Raw genomic sequence first — 19069 nt, forward strand, 5'->3', positions numbered from 1 at the left:
AAAGAGAAACTGAAGAATATCATAATTATATGGGTGCTGTTTGTATAGATCCTAGGGTCTAAACAATCCAATTAGAGCCTACCTGCAAATAGTGTCGAGAAATGTGATTTCAATACTAGAAATCTTTGTGATAGCCTTAAAATATATTTTTATCTTTATTTATAAAATTTAAAGCTTAAAAAATAGTATAAATCGACGTATCTATGAAAATCTTGAAAATTGACGATCCAAAAATTCATTACAAAATACACTATTTCCAAAACTTGATATCCATTTTTTTCTCATATCCATGCATCTTGATGTCGAGATGATCAATTTGAGGATATTTGAGCATCAAAACAATCTCTTCTACTGGAATTTTTGAAGTAGGCTTAGAACCTCGGCTCTATATAAACTTTTCCCTAATTATATTGCCTAAGAAATACACAAAGAAACGCCCCGACACATAGGAACATCGGCAGGTGATCTTTACATTTTCAAATTGGAAGCTATAAAAAAAATAATAATAATAAAAATTAATAAAAAAAAGCCAATGGTCCTGAGGGTCATCAACGCCCATTGAAAAAAGCTGCACGTGATAGAGAAGATGGAAATCACCATTGGTGTGGGTCAGGTCTTGTCCTAGTGTGTGCCTCTCTCTCTTCTGTGTAGTCCAAGAAGTCAATGGATGTCCTAGTGTGTCCCTCTCTCTCTTCTGTGTAGTCCAAGAACTCAATGGATGGTGATGGCCACCGGTTTCCCCAAGATCCTCAGGATCATATCATACTAATAATCACAGATGGTGACGGCACCAATAACGGACCGGTTTCCCATTGTCCCCACCCCTTTTAATCACCTTCACTGTGATTTCTCATAGACATTGGCACTTCCCCTCAACAGTCTATTACTCTCTCTTTCTCTCTCTCTCTGAACCCCAAGCCAATAGCTCAGGGCTTGCAGAAAAAAGCATTTAAAATAATTTTTCTTTAACGAGAAAAATATATTATATTCCTCATTTTTATACCTTCTACCAATGTTTCCATTCTTGCGTTTTACCAGTTGTTTCGATTGCAAAAGCCATTATTTCATATAATTCTCAAAAAATGAAAAACTCCCTGGCCTCATTTATCTTGCTTACTATTCTTTTACTATTTTACCATTCTCTCTCTTTTTTTTCTTTTACTATTTTACCATTCTCTCTCTCTTTTTTCTTTGACCTTTTTCATACTCTCCTGTTGTTATGCTGCAATGACTCACATTCCATTCGACTAACGAACCCAGCAATCAGCATTGTCGAGGCGGTTTTCAAACCTTGGCCACAAAGAAATGCTTCGGCAGGGCTTGGTCCCAAAACTGTTTAGAAGGTAATTTCGGGTAGAAGCCTAAACCCTAATAAAGGATAATTTGGTGTAAAATATTTTCATAGTGAGTAGAAGAAGCTGATGTCCTGCCTCCAATCAATCTCCAAGGTATGTTTTATCACTAAAATCCCACAAAGCCCTTTTATCTCTCCTTTCAGGGTATCTTATGTTCAAATTCAACAATAATATGCCCAACAAAATCATGCTTCTGTGAAATCCCTCACATTCTCAAACCACCATTTAGGTTTCATGCTACGAAGAATCTTAGCGGCAAGATCACTTTAAAAATTATCATACCATTGACCATCCAACAATAATTAACAATACCTAAAAAATTAAGTAAATTGTTATATGCATTCCAAGAATATCGATCATACTGATAACCAACCAACAAATTGACAATGCCATCCAATAAATGATCTTTCATCACAGGCCTCAACCAAAGCTCCCAAAGCATCAGAGCATCATCAGTTGCTTCAATGAATAATCACCAACCAAATGTGCATCATCAGCAACAAACAATTATACAGCCCCCCTAGAATGATGAAATTCACTTCTACTCAATGGAATAAAGAGCCTAAAGAAAAAAGAGCAAAACTTCAATCTTGTAAATATCAGGTGTTAACAGATGAGAAATCAGCATCTTCACATAATCACTTCAACATCAATATCCAAAACATCAATAATATATAAATGGTTGTCCCAATTCTTAGCCTTGAAATGATCTAACATTTGCATCTCTGTACAAATCTAGAGATGCAAAACACCAAATCCAAGCAAGAAGAGATGAGAAAACACAAACTCAACGGGAAATTAAAAAAGAGACCTAAAAAAAGTCTGTTGCAACAAAGATTTGGTCAAGCATTTTGTCCCAAACTATCATTGAGGATCAGTAGGAAGCCTATTTGGGGGAATTAGTACTTAATTACAACTATCCAATTCAGGGAAGAACATGAAGCCTCACATCAAATGTTCTTAAATAGGAAAAACCGGCGCACTAAGTAAATGTACAATTTGCCAACGTTACATGCTTTATTTAGTTGTTAGGATGGGACTCACCTTTACTCTAAGTCGTCAACTTTTTAAAACATGACGTATTGGAGGTAAGAATGCATTCAAACCCTAACCCTAATTTTGCTTTCAGCTCAAATGGGGTTAGATTAATGGGTATGGCATAAGTTGAAAGAATGCTCAAAAGCAATAAATAAAACCTCATTTTTGAGATAGAACAACTTGCCGAGTCAACTCAAACCGTCCAATAGGCAAGTTTTATAAAACCATATATCTATATCTATGTATGAAACACTTAGGTGTCAACCATAGAAAAAACCATATATCGATATCTATCCATCTATCCATATATCCATCTATCTATCCATATATCCATCTATCTATATATATATGGAAAAACATTTTGTCAGCCCAAGGGCTAATGCAATAGTTACACCCAATGGCCCAGATTCAATCTATGCCGATGGGATGGTCATGGTTGTATTTCGTATTTGAATTTTCATTTTGTTATACAAATCCAAATTATTTAAATTTTGAGCATCTATTCTTGAAAAATAGGTGCACCTAATAAAATATTAAAAAATAATTTACAAAAAAGTAAATCAATCAAAATACCTTAAGTAGTTCTAGAGGTATTTTAGTCAACTTATTTTTTGTAAATTATTTTATTTTTATTTTTATTTGGGTGCACCTTGATAACAAGGGTGGATCTCCAAATTTGAAGCGATTTGGATATGTACGAAAAAAATTAAACTCAAATATTATATACAATCATGACCATCAAATCAACCCAAATTCAATCTAGGCCACATGTCATATACTATTGCACTAGGCCTTGGGATATAAAAGTTACTCCAATATATATATATATATATATATATATGGAAAAGTCTTCCCAACGCTTATAGGCGTAAATGAACAGTGATTTCGCCTACCCTCATCACCGTCCAAAGTTCATCGTACGGTCACGATTGTCCAGTAGTGTTTCATTTTTTATTTTCTTTGTAAAAATCGGAATGATTTGAAATTTGGAGTGTGTGTACATCTTAGTGAGGCGCACCTAATAAAAATATAAAAAAAATAATTCGCAAAAAAAATTGACCAAAATACGCTTGAAACTTTTTTGGGGTATTTTGGTCAATTTATTTTATGTAAGATATTTTTTTGATATTTTTCATAGATTCGCCTATTTTTGATGAACACGCGCTCCAAATTTCAAATCATTCCAATTTGTATAAAAAAAATAAAAAATGAAACACTACCGGACAATCGTGACCGTACGATGAACTTTGAACGGTGATGAAGGTAAGCGAAATCACTGTTCATTTTCACCTATAAGCATTTTGTAGTATCTTCCATATATATATATATATATATATATATATATATATATATATATATATATATATATATATATATTTATGTTTGTGTTTGTGTGTATGAGAAAACGCTTACAAACACTAAAGACTTTCTACAAATCCAATTCATCTGAAATTTTGGGTTTATACATCTAACCAACTCACACCTAACTAAAATATTCATCATTACCATCATCGAAGCCTTATCCCAATCTTGTTCTACCATTCTGCTCTATCAAGGGCCATACCGATGGTATGACTATAAGTCACCATATTTTTTCTCACTGCTTCCATGCATATCCTTTTGGGCCTTCCCTTGTCCTTTTTATAGCCTTCCACTTGAACCAAATCGAACCTCCTAACCGATGTTGTATTGGTTCTGTGTTACATATGGCCAACCCACCAAAGTCTACTTTCCCTCATCTTGTCGCCTATTAGAGCCACTCCTAAGTTCCCTTGAATATATTCATTCCAAATTCTATCATTTCTTGTCTTGCCACTCATCCATCTCACCATTCTCATCTTTGCTACACTCATCCTGTTGGTATGTTGTTTCTTGACTGCCTAACATTCTGTCCCATAAAAAAAAACCCAGTCATAGCTTCCCCTTCAGCTTCATTGGTATGCAAGGATTACATAAAACTCTGATTGCACATAAAAAATAAAATGATGAAAACACCCTTGAAATATTCATAAGGTAATTTGGTCATTTTTATTATTTGGATTATTTTTTATATTTATTTAGGTGCGCCTCACTAAGGCGCACACATCCACAAAAATTTCAAGTTAATCTGAATTATAGAAAAATTAATAAAATGCAAACACTATCCGATAATTGTGACCATCTGATAGACTTTGGAAGGTGATGAGCCATTAGCGAAATGCTGTAGAAATTTGCTCAAGAGTGTTTCTAAGTGTTATCCATAATATATATATATATATATATATATAGGCAACAAAGGGTCTCATGCTTGGTTTTCAAGGTGTCATCGATTCCCATAATTGACACATTGTTTTTTTTATTTTTAATATTTCCCACACAAATTTGAAAAAATCAATGCAAGCTTTTCTGAGTTTACTTTTTGATTCAGCTAGTCAACTCGGTTTTGGCAGCAATTGAGTTGACTATAGAGTTGAGTTTGCAAATACTGCTCACAAGGGACCATCTTCAACAACATTTGCATCCAATTCCCGAATGGTGATTTTGTTACAAAAATATTGAGAGGAGTAGACCATCTCTGCAAGACATTCTGAAAATGCAAGGACCAGGGCTTTTGTTACTTGGCTTAATTGCCATTGCATTGGAAGATGTCAACAAGACAACCACAATAATGGCTCTTTTAAGTGGATGCACTCTTGCCCTTTCCTTGAAAGCATAACAACCTTTTGTGAAAGATATGCCATCTGACTTTATATTGAGTGTTTCTAGCGTGAGGTGAATGGGGGAATACTTGATTCAGAGAACATGTTGTAGCATCGTATGGGATGACTTGAAGGGACATAGCATATCATGAACAATTGAAGCCCAGACCAAATGCCCAAGGTCCAGACCAGTCATGGGGGCAGTGAAGCTTAACTTTGCTGCGAGGTCACTCATGAACTGTGATGCATCCAAACCGGAGGTCCAATCAAAAAGAGAAAAGGCGTGGTTCTTATGGCTGATGCAGGTCCACTGGGTGAGGCACAAGTGAGTACATTCCTGACTAAAGGGATTCCAATGAGGTTAATTAGAGAGGGTGGATTTGGACAGGAGTAAACAGTTGAAACTACCACCACTCCCTCACTCCGAATTTATAGCCGTTATGCACAGAGTAAACGCAGAAGTTCCAATCCAATGGGACAACTCCATTAAAGACCAATTTTCAAAGTTAATACCTGAGAACACTATACAGGCAATTTTATTAAACAAAATATAACAACATTTTGAAAATTAATTATCATCTCTTAGCTTGAGAGTAATGTCATGCCTTCAAACTTCTTGTCTCTTGTCATCAATGGTTTAAGGTGCAAACATTCATTATCCATTAGGGAGTTGACCAAACCCATACTTAAGAAGGAAGGGTAATATGCATTAGATAACTCCAATTTCTCGTGTCATCTCTTTCCTACTAAAAGCTTATTTTGATTCTTAAAAAAAGGAGGCATTCATATATACAAAGTAGAGGAAAATTTATGCAAATACATGTTTACCTCTAAAATGAAGATCATTTGCCACAAGCTCAAAGCCGGGAAACAAGCTCAACCACTCCCCACATGGGTGCATCATTCTGAAACATACAAAGTCCAAAAAACGTACTTGTCTGAATTACAAACACAAAATGGGAATTTTCATATTATTCCAATGTTTGAAGACATGGCTAACTCGACTTGCCCAAGTCACTTGGAATTGGCAACCTTCCAGTTCCAGGCAACCCCAACTCAGATGATCCAAGTCTTGACCAAATCTGTCCAGGTCTTTAAAGAAATCTCATAAGTCGGGTCCGAGTTTCGACCCTCTAGACCGAGGACTCTGCAAGCCGACTCGCATACCCCATGCCCAGTTAAGTATCCAGTCCAGTGTTTTTAAATGCTGGATATTCCATTATGTTCTCTTTTCAAATATATGTTGTGAGAAGTGCAATGAAAGAAATTACTCAAGAGAGAAAGAGAGAGTCAACCAATATACTGCCATGCTATCAGTTAATCTAGATGACAATAAAGTGATTATTAGCAATTTACCCACCAGAAAAACCACGTCAAATGCTTTCCTATAATCATCAAACGAGCTCTCAATATTATCATTCCTGCAACAGCAGTTGTTTTGAGTGTTCAGAAAGGAAAATATACACTTTCAAAGAATTTCTTGAGCAATCTTAAAGTCAAATTCCCACTGTATCTGGATAGACTATAGTTACCAACAGGAAAAAAAACAATCATGTAAGCCCACTTTATTTCAATGGTAGGGAAGCTGTTGGTTAATTTACTAAGCACCTATAATTTCACTATTGGGTAAAGGGGCATTGCTCTAAAGGATGCTTGTTTGGCCATGAATTCCATAAAGAAAAATATCTTTGAAGAACAGAAGAGAATATTTCATTACTGATATCAGATTCACTCTAACTCCGCTATTGCCGGTCCCAAGTCCTAAGCTCAGATGAGAAAGGAGGAGGGTTGTGTTAGATTGGCAGCTAGCGCAAAGCTTTTGCTACATCTCTATGGCCAACCCCAAATAGTTGAGAAAAGCCTTAGATGATGATGATGATGATGGTTCACTCTTTTTATTCAAGGAGAAAATAACTTTCTTCTTTTTTTTTTGACATGGTTACAAGGAATGGAACTTGAGACATAATGCTATGAAAACCCAGCTGCTACCGCCTTGACCCTAGCCCAATGCCTCTTTTTTGTATAAGCATATTAAGGGTCACCCTTGTTTGTGATATTGCCACACGAAAAAGGTATCAATCCATTGTAGAGGTTATCCCCTATAAAAACAAAGTAAAAATAGACTTATTATGGGCAGTAATGCATGTTCTGTTTGGCAATTAAAACAGTGGGTGGCTATTTCTAAGGCATTCACAAATCAATCCTTCAGAGAAAGGGTGCTTCCCTGGTACCAGTCCAATCAACTAAGTCCCATAGTCTAATATCAGAAAGGGAAAAAGGAACAAAAATCATAGAGTGCTAGAAAACCATGCTACTATTAGTACTTACAAGAATCCAACAGTGATTCGGTTCTCATAGTCCAAACCATCAGACATGCCCAGATCTCCAATGTGATCCCCAAGAAGTAAAACATTGGTTCTGTTTTTAACTGAAGATGTATCATTATTGAGACCGTGAGCATCTCCTAGATGGTCATGAACAGGGGCAGCCATATCAAGAGCATGTTCATTTTTGTTTAAAACATGAATTGTCTTTCCTGTAAACAAATACCAAACAACAAGCAAGACAAGTGCTCAGATATCTAACCTACCATATTCATTAGCAAATAAAAGATAGATAGTAAATGGAAGTCCAGTAAAGTAGAGCAACACAGGAAATCACATTGAATAAGAAAGGGCAAGCATTCCAGATGCATGCCTCTGTTTGAGAGTTTACATTTTGAAAATAATTAAGATAAAAAGTTACCTCATCATACAAATCTTTTGATTTCAAGGAATCAGAAGTAACTTTTTTTTTTTTTTTGCTGATTTCATTAACATGAATTTTTGCCAATCCACAGCCATCTAGTTGCCACAGTAGATATTGGGTTTAACCAAATTTCAAGTACCATGTCCATGTACTAATCAGCTCTAATCTATTGCAGAAAAGACCATGATTGTGAATCCCTGTGTACTCAAAAGGAAAAAAGAATAACTGAAATCAGTGAATGGATACCTTTAAAGGCCACAAGCTTTCCATTCTCATCAAATACCATTCGGTTTGAGACAACCTTGACATTCTTGAAAGATCTGTGAAGTTTCTGTCTCAGAACCTAGACAACAATAAACAATATTAGCAGAAAAAAGGCAATAAATGATGTAATAATAAGGTGCAATCCTTGTTGTAAAACCAAAAGTTCAAAGTGATGAAACAACCCATGTAACAAAACCAATAAATTAGGTCTCAGACTTTGCTTGAGACTTGAAAAGGTTTCATGCCGAGTGTCCAAGTCTCACGCCGAGACTGGGAGGTTTCCAGCCAAATGGACTTGGGAGGATCCCTAATTGACTTGGCAAGCTTTAAAACATTGAACAAAGCCAAAAGTTCATGATAATGGGGCTGCAATCCTCCAATCAAACAAGCCCTAAAAGAACAGACTTTTATATAATGAATAGTTTCAAAGACCTTTCATTATACTTGCCTCTTCAATAATGTCTGCAAGTCCAGCAGAAAATACAAGAACAGGAACATCTTTTTTCTGTCAAGGAAACAGAGGAATAGTTTAGCACAATAACCATCATCAAATGAGTAACATCAAATTTGAAAATAGTGGTCAAAGTTAATTTGATCCAGAATTCAGTACTGAAAGAGATGTTACTTGTAATATAAAACAGGAAACAGAAAACAAAAAGTTCATCTTGACATGAAAATTATAATAGTCTTCAGTTGCTCTTGCAAATCGTGTTTTAGGAAGAGAAGGTCCAATTCCAAAGAACTTAACAGGAACAGCCTACTAGCGGATCACTTTACTGGCAATCAGCAGCTCCACTGCTCACTTTTGCCCAATCAGTTTGATGGTACTGATGTAGAATTTGTTATTCTCTTTCAGGATAAACCCTGCAATTGGTAAAGTATCTACCTCCAGTAGTTCAAATAACTCAATGACACCTTCTCTAAATGCAACTGCAGAGTTAGCAACAGACGAAGTTATGTCATCATAAGTAAGACCGCCCTCAACAAGAAGAGCATGGGTTCTCTCCCACCTGAAATTGAGATGAAAAGAAGAAGCAATTCTTCAGTTCATAGATATTTTGATTGGAACCAGGAACAGAAATCCCAATAACATTAGAAGATAATAATATGGGGCTGGAAAAAGATAATACTATGGGGCAGAAATCCCATTGACCCTCTGGGGTCTTTTTTGTATTTCTCTCCTTCAATACAATGTTAACATTATCAAAAAAAAAAAAAGACGCGCAAGGTATGCCAATGCTAATTGAACATGTGCACTGGCATAAGCAATGAAATTTGATGCTGAGTGGATGCTGGTCTCGAGGGAGATTAACAAAACAAATGACCGAAGGCCAACCATACATTGCTTCCTAACTTTACAGCCTGAAAAAGAAACTCCTGAACAGCTACATGTTAAACTAAGAAGACGGATTATGGAATAAAAGCATACCATTCCTCCATTAGCTTTGCCTTCTCCTCAATAGGAATAGTTGGAGAGAATTCCAATGGATGATAGTGATCATATAGTTTCTGCCTCTTCAAGTTGTATTCAGGATTTCCCTGCTGCAACAGATTGTGACTGCCTACAATGACATTAGCAAATCAGAACACAGCCCACCAGTACACATGCACAAGCACATGTAATTATGCAACTCACTGTGTCCTCGACTTCCATTGACCCAGTATTTTGTAAGTGTGGCATCAAAATCAGCAATCACCTACAAAACAGAATCAGAACACTAGACCAAAATCCAGCTAACAAAAATAGAGGAAGCAGGTCACCAGCATCAAGCTGATAATGCACAGCCAAACACATTAATATACATCCCTTGAAGTATTAATCCACAAAAAGTTCAGTTAGTACAATATGCCCTAGGGATCAAGTGCAGCACCAGCACCAGCACCAAACAAGATATGCTAACAGTGACCTCAATACATGACAAAATCAAACTAAAAGACATCACAAACACTTTAATACTGCATGCATTAGAGGCATCTAACCATTATGACAACATATATTTCCTTATTGATAGCAGAGCTGCTTGCAGGGACTTAGACTCGCACCAGATGACGACCATCAATTCGGACCTGATAATGACCATTGGGGCATATTAGAAAAAAAATATCAGCAATCAGACAACTAAACCTTCCGGATGCCAGATTCAATTGTGGGAGGACACCAAAATAACTGGGTCCACAGTTGCTTACCTGAGGTACATTTCGATGTACCTTGTAGCCGTAGGTTCTTTCTTAAAAGACCATTATGCAGTTATCAATATAAACTTACAAATATGCACCAAATAACATGCATGTTATGCATGTTAAAATTGTAATAATGGGAAAAGCTTGATACCCCTCCACCCGTAGGAGTCAGACAAAGGATCTCACTGAAAACTGACCAATATAATCCCATAACGAAACTAGGTGATACGTTCTCAATGAAGGAATATAGACAAATTTAAGACTCAGCAAAAGGGGCAATAGATCTAACAAGTTGTTCTCCCTTGGGCTATATCTAAAATGGGGAACCATAACCACTCTACCCCCTCTGGCATCAGTTAATCCTCGACAACAACACCATGTTGAAAGCAAACCAAAAGAGACCCAGGTAACAAACTTGAAGGGCATCTTGCTATATCCATCCAAAAATAGCTGAATTAAATTCTATTTTGACACCCTTGATTAACATGTAAACAGGCAAACTATGGATATAATTGAATCACTTGAAACTAGTTTAAATGGTATAAATCAATTCATCTAAGACAGTGTGTATAAAACTAAAGTCCTAAGCTTTTATTCCTTGCTAATTTCTCAATATGATTAAAATAATTTTTACTATCAGTTCTATCGACCCGTGATTCTCTCGAAAGCTACCAGTGATCTTCTAATTCATATTCTTCCCTCATTTCTAAAAGTAATTCTAAAATCCATGATTACATTTTTGGTACACAAGCTTTTCCTTTCCTCTTCCAAGTGATGATGTTAAGGGGGAAAAGAGTCATAAACCCTTGAGAAGTCCAGCAAAGAGGATAAAAGAAATGGTTTTAATAGAATTATAGAAATGCAACTAAAACAGTCATGGACTTTCTCGACATGTTGTTAGTGAAGGAGTTCTTTCCTTAGGCCAGGCTTCCATTTTTTTATGCAGTGGGGACGGATTTGAAGAGTGGGAAGCGCAGCGGCCAAAGTCATGAGTGGGAGGGTCTTATATGATTCATGTTTTGAGTATTGGAAATGTGGCTTCCAATGGTAACAGAGGATGCAGTGTGGTGGGAGAAAAGGTTTTCCAACCTCCCAACAGCTATGCTACCTAGACACAGACTCGGGTGTTAGAAACCAATATCTAAGTGTCTGGTGCTTCATTCTAAAACCAATACAGCAAGACACATCCATAAAATTGTTATTTTATGGTAAAACAATATACTTTCAATCTATATATATATACATCCACTTTTACACTAGGATAGACCACGTGAACCTGGCACATGACATCTTGGGTACAAACTCCACCCTTGTTCTCTCTACACATTCTTCTGATATCCCCATGTCAAGTATTGTCAACATGTGACACTTCTTCAATATTTAAGTGTCTGGGTAACACACGCCAGCAGTGGAGGGCAGGCCCATTTGAGTGAGTCATAGGAGGAAAGAACAGTGTATAACATCACTGGAAATGCTAAAATCTAGCATTGTTTTATCTCTATGTCTTGCTTAAAGAAAAGTAGTGGATTAATTTAGATCATCTGATGCAACATTAATAATAAGTGAGACATCCGATTACAAAAACTAAAACCAGGTGGCGCTCTCCATTTCTACCTTCCACATAAAGCCTGAAAAACCTTAATAAGTATATGTTATTTCTTCTTCTTCTTCTTCTTCTTCTTCTTCTTCTTCTTGAGATTATGTTCTTTCTTCTTCTTCTTTTTTTATTTTTTATTTTTTATTTTTTAATAATGCCCCGAGGGTGTAAGTAAATCAATTTCTAATTACACCATGAAATTTAGGATCTCTGACATTAACAGTCTCTCTAAATTCATATATTTCCAAATGTATATATGAACGTTTTTTGGCAATTCCAGTCTGGAAAAGGAAATTACGACAAAGGTCCTCCATTTGGATAGACAATTTGGGAATTTATTAGCTTTCAATTATTTAAAAAAAATCAATGCATTATAAAACTTCTAACTGGATTTTGATTACAAATATAACCCATGCTAACACTCATGGGGGCAAAGGCAAAAAGTAACTACAATTGAGATTTAACTTTTTGTGATTCTAGCATGGGATGGGATTCCTGGAGTTTATCAACAACTCTTTACATGAGATTCGCTTGAGAAAATTTGGGTAGAGACTCCATAAATGTTGAGATTCGACCGTCACCAGAGAGGCAATCCAAGATTGTCGATTCAAGTTTATCATCAAGTCTAACACCCTGAGCTGCCATTCCATGGAGTAGCCTCATAAATTCTTCCACGTCACCCTTTGCCCAAAACCCTTTCAACAGGGAATCATATATGCAAGCATCTGGAGAAAGCCCCTTTGCAATCATCTTTTCAAGTAATCCTTTGGCATCATCCATATCTCCCACTTTCGAGAGCCCATTTATTATTATAGAGTATGTTACAATGTCAGGGATAAAACCCCTCTGAATCATCTCATTAAGCATTTCCTTTGCATCATTCAAATTTCCTGCTCTGCACATCCCATCAATAAGGATATTGAAGGTGATGACATCTGGTTCGCAACCACCTTCATTCATCACCAGAAACAAACTCATTGCATGCTCAAGATCTCCCACTTTGCATAATGCATCTAGCAATGTATTATAGTCGCGTTGGTTAGGAACAAGGCCATGAGACTGCATGTCATAGAGAAGCTTTTTGGCAGTTTCAATCTTGCCATTTTTGCAAAGCCCGTCTATCAAGATGCTATATGTAAAGGAAGTCAGCTCAAATCCCTTATCACCCATTTGCTGTAGGAGCATTAAAGCTTCATTCAGTTGATGAACCTTGCAAAACCCATCAATCAACATGTTATAAGTCACCAGATTACAAGCAACCCCTCTCTCTGCCATCTTTTGACAAAGCTGAACGGCTTCATCAACACGACACTCTTTGCAAAGCCCATGTACGAGTGTATTATACGTCATTATGTCTGGCTCAACACAGCAATTTCTATGCTTCTTATCTATGAAAACCACACTGCCAGGTGCATAGGAAATGAAACCCCCATCAAGCATGTGTTGGAGAAGTTTCACAGACTCTTCCACCTTACCAATTCTGCAAAATCCCACCATTAATGTATTGAAAGTGACCACATCGGGCATGTTTCCTCTTTCAATCATCTTGCCCATATAATTCATGGCATCACCCATCTGACCTTCTTTGCAGAGCCCATTAATCAAAACATTATATGTCACTGTGTCTGGCTCTTCCCCTTTCTCCATCATTGTATTCAGCAATTGCATAGCTTGTGGCACCCTTCCATCTTTACACAAGCCATCAACCAATCCTGTGTATGTGATGGCATCAGGTTGAAGCCCTGATTCAAGCATACCATTGAACATTTCAGTGGCATCCTGCCACTGCCCGTTCTTGCAAAGACCATGAATCAAAGAACTGTAGGTGACCACATTAGGGGAAATTCTCTTCTCTGACATCTCATGGAACAATTCAATAGCTTTATCAAATAAGCCTTTGTTGCAAAGACCATTCACAATAGCACTATAAGTAACCACATCAGGGTTAAGGCCTTTTCGATGCATCTCCCCTAACAAATTCATTGCCTGCTCTGTTCTCCCATCCTTGCTAAGACCATCAATGAGCGTGGTGTACGTGACAATGTTGGGGTAACACTCTCTCTTCCTCATTTCTTTGCATAATGTCAAGGCTTCTTCGAAAAGCATGGATTTACAGAGCCCATTTATAAGAGTATTATACGTAACAACATCTGGTAGAAGCTTCTGCTTTTCCATAACCTGGAAGAGCTCTATGGCCCTAGCAACCTCGCGCTCCTTGCACAAACCTCTCATCACAATGTTCAATTGAATAACCGAGAAACGATAACCCAGTTTCTGAATTAAACCCAAAACCCCAAAAGCAGAATGGGTCATTCGCGTGTGGCAAAAACAGTTGAGCAAAGTGTGAAGAATATTAATATCGGGTAAAATTTCTGCTGTAGCAATGCTTTTATAGACAGAGAGAGCTTTGTCATGCTCTCCTGCTCTAGAAAGGGAGTCGAGGAGAGAGAAACAAGTGAAAGAGGATGGTTTCGAATTCGATTGGAGCATAGAGTTAAGGATAGTTACTGCTTCCTTCAATTTAACATGGCTTTTACAGAGAGAGACAATACGCCTCTCTAGCTCGCTGGGTTCAGCAGAATTGGGTTGAACCCATGCAAAAGTGGAGTAAGAAATGTTGAAAAGTTTGTGAGGAGTCAGAAAACAGCGAAATGATGAAGAAGAAGAGTGACAACTTCTGGGGCACCATGAGCGCAGACATGGTGACATGACTTTGATGGACATGTTACAATGTTCAGTGTTTGGGGGTAAAAGAGAGAGAAACAAAACATGGATACTGTATGATGTTTAGAGAGAGAAAATGGAAGTAACCTGGAGTTTGGATGGACCTGCAAATTTAATGGCGGCCTTCTTCTTCTCCAGCGTGTCAGGGTTCCCCACTACGACGGTGCCATCCTTCGTTGGGCTGGTCATTGTTTTCGTGGTCCCGCGACGGTGATTATTGGCGCAGAGCCTGCTGCATTCATAGAGAAAGGGAAACCGTAGCATGGTAGGTAAAATAAATATGTACTTAATTGGATAGAGAGAGCAGGGACGAAGGAAGCATCGAAACTTGCCTGCCTTTCAACAAATTCCGCTCCCAAAAGCTCCTTTGCTGAAGAATTTGCATTGAACCTCTGCTGGACCTCTCACTCCATATGAGTCTTTTGAGTTTCTTGTTTGTTTGGATCAATCGCATGCTTTTTCTACCCTCATATATATATATATATATATATTTATTTATTTATTTATTTATTTATTTTTATTTTTTTTGATATATGTATGTGGGAAAGTCTATCATAATTAATCTTGGGCATTGGATTTGAAATTGGGTCGCTCTATTTATTTCATTAGTCAAATAAAAAGTTCAAAATAAATTTATATAGACTTTTTTTAATGAGTTCATCTCACAAAATGAAAAGAAAAAGGATACACCTCCTGTAAAGCATACGCTGTAGGATAACAAAACAAAAGCCTCATAAATTTTAGCGTTGGCTTTAAAATCAATTTCTAACTCCCGATTACAAAAATTGAAGTTAAAAAAATACACATATCTAACAAATATGTGAATGTTTTTTTAGGATGAAATTGACAGTCTAGAGAATATATTACAATATACATTATTTTTAAGCATTGAAATCCTAATTTTTTTACAACTCATACTTGTCAAAGCCTAGATGATCGATTTCAAGGTTTTTTATGCTAAAAATGTAATTTTTTGGAGTTTTAATGTGAGTTTGAGGTTTTACTTATTTTGATAGTATTGCACCCCTATCAAAACATTTTTTCTTTAAAAAGGGGTTAGTGACCTATTCATTTCTAATTTTTCCCTTTCCTAATAATTAATTGAATAAATCAATTCTTTATTTTCATTTATAGATTTATTGATGTTTTATCTCTATAAATGTTGCATTTAAATTTATCTTTATAGAGGTGTTATATTTATTTTCATTCGTATTTAATTTATCTATTGCTCTTTGCTTGAAAATGTGAGTATCGCCTGCTTTAAGAGAGTGGAATCTGGCGAAGGTTGGACCATTCCAATTAAGAGAGTGGCATGTATTAAAAATAATTCAAAAAATATATAATACGATAAAAATATATTAAATTAATCAATTTGAAAACATAAAAACTGCAATATAAGAAGTGGGAACCATGTTCGGTTTCCTAACAAAACCAATCGGGTATGTTAAATAACCTGTATGTTCTTTCTAAAACCGCACGGCTGCTGATATATATATAGAACCAGCACGGTCCTACCGATTTCAATCTTGGATCGGCATTTTCTAAATCATTGTAACAAGGTATGAAAGTTAATGCTCGGAACATTTACCAATATTCAAGAAAAAACAAAATATTTTCCTTACCATGGCCAATGTAATATATATGTGTGATTTATATAAGATTGCTACCTTATTTGTAAAAATAAAGTTACTTTCTACACCATCTATTTTAGTTTAATGGTGTAAATTTAACATGTATTTTAAAATAGTATCAAAAAAGTGGTACGCATTTTAAAATAGTATAAAAAATGGTATTATCAAAATAAAATGAACAATATAAATTATTGCAACCTTACCTCTTTAAATAAATTTGAAATCTTATATAAACTTTTTCTGTAATATATTTTTATAAACATGTCCATGGTCCATACTCGATGACAATAAACATAGATGAGCCCTTCCTCTCCAGATTTTTAGAGAGGTCATCTCCGTCATTTGGCATTAGAGACGGATTAGTCCTGATATCATATGACAATTTCTATGAGTTAATGTAGAAATGAGTCACCTCTTAAAAATCTATTTTTGAGATAGATTTTTGGACATAATTTTTAAGGACATGTAATTTTTAACATGGAGATCATGAATATAAACAAATAAATAAAATTGTAAAGTTAAAAATAATAATTCTATTAAGAAAACAGTTGGACAGATTGTTTCAATTGTTTTTAGATGGACCACTTATTTGCGTGCATCTTTAAGATTAATGCTTTATACCTTGAGACCACATATTATAGAAATGCGGTCCAGTCTGCATGAAACAATTTTCCTAATTTAATTTATGCCATTGGCTTACGATACACTTCGCTTTTGTGAGGAGGATATCCTTGTATCCCCATGTCCATTTTAGTTCAGGGTATGGGTTGCATGAGGTTGCAACCTTAAACAATCACAGTAAAGTGCGCCTCCAAAAATTATCACAAGATGTAATTTTGGTGTAAAACATTATTAGGATGACTTAAGTATCTATTTTTCATCTCCAATTGTTAAATTTTAAATTCCATAAATGGTTCAAATCTAGTAGATCTATAAACACTTGTAAAATATTGAAAATGAACGATATAGATAATATGTTGTAAGATGCACAATTCTTGGAACTCGAAATATTGAAAATGAACAGTATAGATAATATGTTGTAAGATGCACAATTCTTGGGACTCGAAATATTTTTATTTATTTTTTCATATCCATACATGTAGATGTTGAGATGACCAAAGAGGGTTTTCCAATACCAAAACAACTTGTTATGATCGATTTTGGAGGTGCACCTTAATTCAACAACTTAAGATTGCAACCTTTAGTTTATGCCATTGATGTATCATACCCTTTATTTTCATTATTTCAGCATTTCACGATTCAAAAGTTTTATTTTCCCTTGTTTGTACTGTATGCAAACACCGGTCATTGCTCAAGTTACACATAGTATTTGGATTCACAAGGGCGACACCCCATAAAATTTTGTCCGTACGAAAATTTGTCACTCTACTACTTTTGGGAAAATTACAAAAAATTATAAAAAACCTCGGTACCATTCTTTTTATGTAATTTACCCCAATTTAATTTTTTATCTCATTTTTTTCCGCAAAATAAACTTTCTATGCAAATACCCTTCAAAGGAAAAATGTCATTTTTTAAGATAGAAATGCCCTTCTCGTACATACAAATCATTTTGGACAGTTTTGACGACTTTTGGATCCCAATAGCGACCCCAATTGCATATTGTAAGAGCGCACATCACATTGCCGGAATGCATAATTGTTGCACTGCGATTTGCAAAGGCCGGACCGCCCTTCTCAATTGTCGGACTGCTCTTTAGACAGGGTCGGTGCCCTACTGCCGTGTCACACTTTACATAGTATCGGAGCCTTACTGCCGGACCAAACTTTACACAGTGCGGAGTGCTAGTGTCGGATCGCATCCTGGAGCCCTCTGTTTTGATGAGATAGAGGAGAGAGAAACCTGAGTAAGGTAAAAATAAAAGAGAGTAGATTAAATATTTTTTTATTTTTTATTTGGTTAGTGTTTTTTTGTATAGAAAATATATTTTGAAAAAAAAAGTAAAAAAATAAAATAAAATAGGTTGGGGTAAGTTGCACCGAAGTTTTAGAGTTTTTTTTATTTTTCCCACTACTTTTTGTTGCGTTTGCCGTTGCTTTGATTTTGTTCGTTGTTATTATTTCTTGCGTTTTAACATTTTCATCGATCCTATTTGCATAGGTGCTGCACAATAATTATACCATTCGAGAGACAATAACGGAGATAATATATATTTATAATAGCATCCCAAAATGATGTAAAATACGAATTTCCGATTGTTCAGTGAGAAAGGACAAATGCAGCGAAATATTTATCATTATGTAGGAGAATCAATCCCCGCTTACTTATAGTAATGATCGGTTCCAACCTTGGCCTGGCCTTCGAACCGGTGCTCGTTTTTAAGGCCGTGGCCACTGCCACCTTTGTTTTTATGAAGTTGAAATCCCATACTCCTGATTCTAAGTATGTAAGAAAGAGGCCACTTATTTATAGTAGAAAGATGTCATGATCATGATTGGCCGTTGGATATCAAATTGGGGGTTAGTAGTCTATCGATTAGGCTCAATGTCTAAAATAAAATTTTTGAGACCCAAATAACAAGGTTACTTGTAATTTCTTTATCTTATAGATATATGGTTTACAATTCTAATTTGACATGGACGAGTAAAACCCCATCTCAAATCCTCATCCAAAAGCACTTTGAGCATGCATAATCTTCATGATTGCTCTAAAACCAATTTCTATTACTTGTACAATGTAGCAGATACAATTGAAACTTATTTTTAAGGTGAAATAGACAATCTAGATAATTTGATACAATATAAACTAATTTTAAGGCTTGAAATCTTAATTATTATTAGTTATTTGCCCAAATTGAAAATTTCCAATACCATCCATAATCCCAGTTTCGGG

The 19069-nt window shown here is 35.8% G+C and overlaps 1 protein-coding gene across 8 annotated transcripts; it reads right to left on the reverse strand.

Annotated features, from left to right (window-relative positions):
* Positions 1–1604: 1604 nt before the first annotated feature.
* Positions 1605–15031, reverse strand: LOC18421622 (uncharacterized). 8 transcript variants are annotated; one of them, XM_088862100.1, is made up of 11 exons: positions 14918–15031; positions 14673–14814; positions 9720–9780; positions 9513–9645; positions 8970–9093; positions 8532–8588; positions 8066–8162; positions 7400–7607; positions 6432–6492; positions 5900–5976; positions 1605–1814 (listed from the first exon to the last, which is right to left on the reverse strand). In XM_088862100.1, exons 1-10 carry the CDS (start codon positions 14968–14970, stop codon positions 5929–5931), a joined length of 984 nt encoding a protein of 327 aa, XP_088718226.1. In that variant the 5' UTR covers positions 14971–15031; the 3' UTR covers positions 1605–1814; positions 5900–5928. The 8 variants fall into 8 exon arrangements, with proteins under 8 accessions (XP_088718226.1, XP_088718227.1, XP_088718225.1 ...); XM_088862101.1 differs by having other exon boundaries at positions 1605–1875; XM_088862099.1 differs by having other exon boundaries at positions 1605–1917.
* Between the last annotated feature and the right edge of the window lie 4038 nt (positions 15032–19069).

The sequence above is a fragment of the Amborella trichopoda genome, chromosome 3 (assembly GCF_054954075.1).
Source record: "Amborella trichopoda isolate Santa Cruz 75 chromosome 3, AtrichopodaSantaCruz75HAP2 v2.0, whole genome shotgun sequence".
Taxonomy (NCBI): domain Eukaryota; kingdom Viridiplantae; phylum Streptophyta; class Magnoliopsida; order Amborellales; family Amborellaceae; genus Amborella; species Amborella trichopoda.